Raw genomic sequence first — 7,323 nt, forward strand, 5'->3', positions numbered from 1 at the left:
AGCAGGGAAAACTGCAGCATGAACATGCAGTCTGTGAGAGCATAGTCATTCCTTCAGAGGAGAGGGGGATATTGTCAACATCTCTGGGGATCACAGGTGTGCTTTCTAGCTCACAGACCATTCCTGCAAGCAAACAGTTCACAGAGTTCTTCGATAATCACCTCCAGCTCTCCAGCACACTTTTATCACTTTCCCACGTATCCTCGAACCATTTAATTTATTATGTTTTCAAGTGCCACCAAATATTGCAGAGTTGGCGTTGGCTGTGTGGTGTTTTATAAATTCATACTTGCAAAACTCATTTCATTTGCATAGCTTTCCTTTAGCTTTCTTTTTAAATCAGGACTTGAAGCCGTTTGAAGAGCCCGAAGCTTGCATGAGTTGTATTCTTTAGGAAAAAAGAATACAGACACCCCTTCAATTAATTTTATAAAACCAAATGCCATGGGAATGCATTTTGAAGATTCTGTGTATTCCTAAGGAGAGCAAAACAAGCCCAAGGCCAAAGGTCAAGCCCTCTGGATCCATGGGAAATAACACTTCTGCATGCAGTTTTCGCACTTGAAACTTCAGTTTGTTCATTCTCTGTGTGTTTCAGGGGCTTGTGCTGTTGAAACAAAGCATCCAAAAGCACACACTCATCCTAGGGGCAACACTGTCTAAGAGAAATACAGGAATAGAAACGCCCTGCAGTTGAGTTTTTCAATGTTGTAGCCACCCATTGATCACTGAGCTGCAGCTAGTACAACTGATGGAACAGATATAAAATTTAAAAATCAATCATTTCATATTTGAAAGAAGACATTTGATTAGTAGCTTTAAGAAACAGTATACAATTCTAAGCTATATAGGGAAGAGCAGTTGGTGAAGTATGGGACTATCTATTTCGTTTTTGGATTTTTTTGGATGTTTTGAATGTTTTTTAATTTCTCTCAGCAGGAATTCATTTCTTTAAGGTTCACTTTTGTGACTTGAAATTACATGTATGCATGGATTTATCTGTGTGGGTATGTGCACATGTCAGTGCAGGTGCCCGTGGAGACCAGAAGACGGCGTTAGATCTCCAGGAGCTGAAAGTACAGGCTTGATGTGGATGCTGAGAACTGAACTCTGATCGTCTGAAGAATAGCAAGTGCTCCTAACCATTGAGCTATCTATCCAGCCCTACCAGTAGTATTATATGGGTCTTTACTTTTCCACATTCTCATTATACTGTATATTTGGACACTCTGTAGGTCTGCATGATAACAAACAGATTGAAAAGCCACACGGAATGATGATTCAGTGGGTAAGGGATCTTTCTTTGTAATCAGGAGGACCTGAGTTTGAATCCACAGCATTCACACAAAAACCCAGGCTGTGCATGCTGTAGTCCCACACAGGGAGCAGACATAGATGGATTTTAAGAGTTCACTGGTCAGCTGGCCTAGCTAAAATGTGATCTTCTAGTTCATAGATACTGTCTTAAGGCGATAATACAAAGAGCAATAAAGGAAGTCCCCTGATATCTGCATGCATACACTCTCAAGAGGACAAAACGGCAATATACAGAATGGAAAAATATTTTCACCAACTCCACATCTGACAGAAGGGTAATATCCAAAATATAAAAAGAACGCAAAAAACTAAATGTCAATAAACTAAACAATCCAATTTTTAAAAATGGGGTACATTACTAAACAGAGAATTTTCAACAGAGGAATCTCAAACAGTCAAGAAACTTTAAAAAAAATCTTAAGCATCCTGACCCATCAAGTAAATACAAATCAAAACATTTTGTGAATCTGTTTTACACTTATCAGGGAATAAGATCAAAAATACAAGTGACATCTCATGCTGGAAAGGATGTGGAGCAAGGGGAACACTCCTCCATTGCTAGTAGGAGTGCAAACTTGTATAGCTGATATAAAAATTAATATGGGTTTCCTCAGGAAATTGGGAATCAATCTGCCTCATGATTCAGCTATATCATTCCTGGGCATATGCCAAAAGGAAGCGCCATTCTATCACAACAAAACTGGGTCAACAATGTTCATTGCAGTTTTATTCATTATAGCCAGAAACTGGAGGTGAAAGTAATTCTGGTGAATGGAGCAATGCAGATTCCAAAACAGCCCATGTGGCATGTTAGACAAAAGCAAAATTGTGTTCTAGGAAAAGAACCCACTGTTTACAGGACAAAATAAAACCTTCTTAAGTCTGGATGGTTGGAGTGTGTGTATTTTCTTTGCTTGCCTTATTTTCTAAGCCAAATGTAGTAATTCCACATTACTTTTCTGACAATACAGCAGTAAAGGTTGTCTTTATTAGTGTAATAGATTTCAGGTCTCTGACCTCTGAGTGATGAACTAACCACTTCAAATGAAAATAAGTAGTTAAAACAAAATATATAAACTCCCAGAAGTCATCTGTGCTGGGGTAACTCAGTAGAGGCTCCAGATAGAGGTATAAGTGGATTTTTCTTCGACTCTGGTAATTTTAGTTAGAGAAGTCGATAGTTATTCTTTGATTAGTTTTAGCCTCTGGAGTTATTAAACTGACAGTGTTACTGTAAACACTGGCATTTAGCCTTTTAATAGTTTATTTTAAAATGTGAACAGTTGTATTTTTTAGGAGTAGGAAAAATATGTGTTCCAGAATATTTTCCTGTAGCATTATTTAGTAAGCCATTCATTAAAAGGAAGAATTAATGTTGTTCTGATATATATGCTTAGGTCCATTATTTAGTAATTAGAGTTCAAACAGTGGTATTTACATATTCTTATTTCTCAAATATTATTGTATTCATTTAATTTACCTTTTTATTTTTTATACGAGGCCGCTATGCAGTTCTGGCAGGTCCGTAAACTAGGTAGAGCAGGCTGGCCACAAACTTCTGACAATCTTCTTGTCTATATATTTCTTTTCCTTTCTTTTCCTTTCTTTCTTTCTTTCTTTCTTTCTTTCTTTCTTTCTTTCTTCCTTCCTTCCTTCCTTCCTTCCTTTCTTTCTTTCTTTCTTTTTATTTATTTATTTAGGTTTTTCAAGACAGGGTTTCTCTGTAGCTTTGGAGCCTGTCCTGGAGCTAGCTCTTGTAGACCAGGATAACCTTGAACTCACAGAGACCCCTGACTGCTGGGATTAAAGGCTTGGGCCACCACCGCCCAGCTGTTCCTGATTCTTAAGAGCAAATGAGTATAGAACTCTTGGGCTGACGAGGGAGGGGGACTTGATTGGGGGAGGGGGAGGGAATTGGGTGGCGGGGAAGAGACAGAAATCTTTAATAAATAAATAAATTTATAAAAAAATGAACAAAAATAAATTCAATTTTGACATTTAAAAAAATCAGAGCAAAGGAAAAGTGGAATCATGGGTAATTTTATGAGCTTAGTATTTAGGGAGATGACACACAAGTTGCTAAATAATTTCATGCTCAATTTTCATGATTCATAAATGGAATTTTATGTTTGGACAAGCTATAATTTTTTTCAGAATCAAAGTCATGCCATTATCATCACATTTAAACTTTCTAACTGAATGATCCACATGTCTGCTACCCCTTCCACACACGTGAACAGTGAACCACATAGGAATTACATAGGCATCCAAAAAGAAGAATTTTCTATTCAATTTTAAAACTAATTTTAATCTTACAAATATCCTTAATTTGTGGTTTACATTAAATTGTATTTAAATTTACTAAATCTATCCTAACTATTATACTTTGAAGTTCTAAAAAAAATAAACTTAAAATTCACTTATTTTAAACTTAACGCTACTTAAACACTAAAATTAAACAAATCAAAAGGGAAACCTGGAGATTATGGGATATACTTTAAATCAAATCTATGGCTCTTAAAATCTCAAGAACAAACAGACAGTATTCAATATAGTGCCATTAGATGTCAACTGAGAAACCAAGTCTAAATGTTTCAATAGATAAGGTTCTCATATAGCAACTGCAGAGTCTTCTAAAGCTCAATATATTACTGTATAAGCTATTAAGTTATTGTTTTCAGAGGGAAGAAGCTACTTGAAAGAAAAGGTTAAAAATGAAAGTGTCACCATTTACATCCATGGCATGTTATTAATAAGATGTAAAATATAAAACTTGTTTTCTGGTCTTGGGAAAAGTTCTGGTAAGCCTTCCAGCTCCACTTGTATTTTGTTGATATTTAGAATAAAAAATTTAAAATGCCTTACAAAATTAAAAAATGAATATTTTATAATTTTACCGAATGCTAATCTTGAAAATTATAAATAATTTTGTGAGTATAAGGCCACACCACACATCAATCTACTGCATGGGTATTTCTCGGTATGTTAAAGTTCATGATAATATGATTATCCTACAGACACAGCCACAAGCCAGAATAACCCAGGAGATCCTTCAGTTTAGGTTACTTCTTTCCAGGTGAGTTGTGTTTCTTTGACAAAAAAAACTAAATAGCACAGAGACACAATCTTTAAGGGTCAAGCTGAAAGATAGAGTAACAGAAGAGCACATGAGGTAGGGTAGGTTCTGGACACACACACACACACACACACACACACACACACACACAATCATGAGAATTACTGATTTTCCAGTTCAAGAAAACCAAAGGTTCATATGATCCAGAAGCAAACCAATGATGGAAGAGCGAGATGTCCTCCGTTAGCTGGTGACTCCTATTGTTCTAAAAATGTGGAGTATTTTGTTCTCTGTATTTTGTTCTCTGGTCTCTTCTTTTGTCTGCAGTATTAAATTTGTGACAAATATTTGATTTTTTCCGAGATTCCTAAGTACTAAAACAATGTGCATGTTTCCCCAATGTTTTATATTCTTGTTTTGATAATCTACTTCTTTTGAAATAGTGATGTGAGGATGATAATAGGAAAATATATTATTCATACATAGAAATGCACATTCTTACTTTGTTATATGATGATACATTTAATCAATGAATACATTAATCCTAGCAAAATATTTCTGGAGTTTAGCTTTTGATTTCAGAGATTGAGACCAGTGATCAGATTTCCAGCACATAATGCAGAAAAGGCCTTCTTCTCCCCAGTAACCGTATAGCCTCCAAGCCAGGGCGACTTTATCAAATGTGAGGGTTTAGAAACAACAAGCTCATATGAACATAATGCTGAAACACCAATAGAGACTCATCACTCAGAAGGCTGGAATAAGGAAAAAGTAGAATATCCACATGTAATTTCTTTTTGCTTTTAAATCATCACCAAACAATACTTTTATACTTAAAGAAATGGGACATTTGAAAAGGCTTGAAATGGCTCACAAGAAATAAATCACATGTGTGTGTGTGTGTGTGTAAAAATTAAAACAAACATGTTAACTTATTTAACCAATGGACTCAGGAGCCAGAGCTCTGGAGTAGAGTGTGAATTTTAACAGATTACTTGAGGTTAAAATAAAATGTCTTATACTTCTCAAAGATCTCATGTATGTCTACACACACACACACACACACACACACACACACACACACGAAATGCAAAACCAAGATACATAAATAAATGGAATATTTCAAAGGCCTTGTAATAAAAATGAGATGCTGTGGAAACCAACTGAGACAAGTGAAATCACCCTTGGGTTTAATTAAATGAAGGAATAAACTCATCATCTTTTCACATGACTCTTGGTTAGGTTTTTCTTTTAATTTCCTAGGAAGAACTTACCTGGCGAGGGGTTCGTTCTGACTTACTCCTGCACCACTCCCAGTCTGAAAGATCAGGTTTCTGATTCTCCTCATGAGACAATCGTCTTTCTGGACCTTCAAAAATGGTGGTTTCTTCATAGTTAATATCACTTTCTGTTTGAACAGACAAAGCACTCTTTTCCCCGTTCAAGCCGGCTTTGGCCTCTGGGATGTCTGAAGTATTGGTGCACTTGTTGACGCCCAACAGTGTGGTGCTGTCCACCGGTGGCGTGGTGCTGATTTCTACTGTAATGGCGCTGAAGACATTGCGGTTGTCTCCCCCAGGCTCCTTTGTAGCTTCGCACTCACAGCTCTTCAGGTTGTGATAGGATATTGAATTTTCATCATCCTCATAGTAATCTGCGTGTGATATTTTGTAAATTCCATAACTTTGTTGGAACGATAGATTGAATTCAAAACCTTTTCTCTTGGCTGAATGAAAATAACAAAATTCCACAGTTAATATGATAGATAAAAACATCATTGGATGTAAATAATGAGTCTGAACAGACACTTTTTTACCTGATTACTTGGAATAAAATATCTTCAGTTAGTGATTGTACTGCATGCAAAGCAATATGTCTTAGAAAACTCAATCATCTTATTACTCTGAGCCTAATTTCTCTTACACAAAGAGCAGTCTGAAAAGCAGCCAATCTTAAAGACTGTGCCTTTAAGGTGATCTCATATGACCAAAACATAATTGTGAATTAGAAAATTCTCAAATATATTTACTTTTAGTTTTTCAGTTCATCATTTTTAATAATTTGTTTACATTTGTTTTATGTGCACGGGTGTGAAGGTGTCAGATCCCATGGAACTGTCATGAGAGTGCTGGGAATTGAATCCAGGTCCTCTGGAAGAAAATACCAGTGATCTTAACTGCTGAGTTATCTCTCCAGCCCCTCACCTCACCAATTTTATAGTTTTTATTTTTTACTTTAAAAGGTACTATATTGTCTACTGCCCTAGAAATTGATTATAAAATAACCTTCATATTATGATCTATTATGAAGATATAATCACTGTAGCTGCTTTATCTATATACTTCTGACATTTATATCTGCAAATATGCACATTAAAATGAGAACATAGTTTGCCATGTAGCTTTTAAACTTTAAATAAATAAATCGTCTCTTTCTGACGGTCACTATGGAGATAAGGATGGTGTTGAATTTTCCAGGTAGCACAGGCTGGTTTTGAACTCTTGGCCTTTCTCTCTCAATTTTTGGGCCACAGGTGCGAGACATATTTGGCAACATTTTACATTTCTCATACAAATAAACTGAGAATAGATTTGTTTTTTTTTAATGAATGCATGTGTAATTTTGTGGATGGATGCAGTTTTAGAGTACTCTCAAATCTGAATAATTACAAGGTAAATTTAGCAAGGATACGTAAATTTTATTAAACAGTCAGAAGAGCAAGTATTCCAAATATCACACTACTAATTATGGGTATGGCTCAAAGACTTGGAAGACAGTGCACCAGAAAGTGATGCAATTTTTGTGTATAAGTGTCAGTCAACAATAGATAACTTATATATATTAAGAATCAACTTATATCAAAGTGATAGTCAAATGCAGTTTGATGCTTCATTTTTTTTTTTTTTTTTTTTTTTTTTTTTTTTTTTTTT

At 35.4% G+C, this 7,323-nt stretch overlaps 1 protein-coding gene across 1 annotated transcript in view; it reads right to left on the bottom strand.

Moving 5' to 3' along the window:
* Positions 1 to 7,323, bottom strand: part of Gpr149 (G protein-coupled receptor 149) — a 52,575-nt gene that overhangs the window by 36,751 nt on the left and 8,501 nt on the right. Inside the window, exon 3 of the mRNA XM_005344052.3 lies at positions 5,668 to 6,119. Coding sequence (XP_005344109.1) covers positions 5,668 to 6,119 — 452 coding nt within the window. The remainder of the gene's footprint in view (positions 1 to 5,667; positions 6,120 to 7,323) is intronic.

Source organism: Microtus ochrogaster, chromosome 1 (genome assembly GCF_000317375.1).
Source record: "Microtus ochrogaster isolate Prairie Vole_2 chromosome 1, MicOch1.0, whole genome shotgun sequence".
Lineage (NCBI taxonomy): Eukaryota > Metazoa > Chordata > Mammalia > Rodentia > Cricetidae > Microtus > Microtus ochrogaster.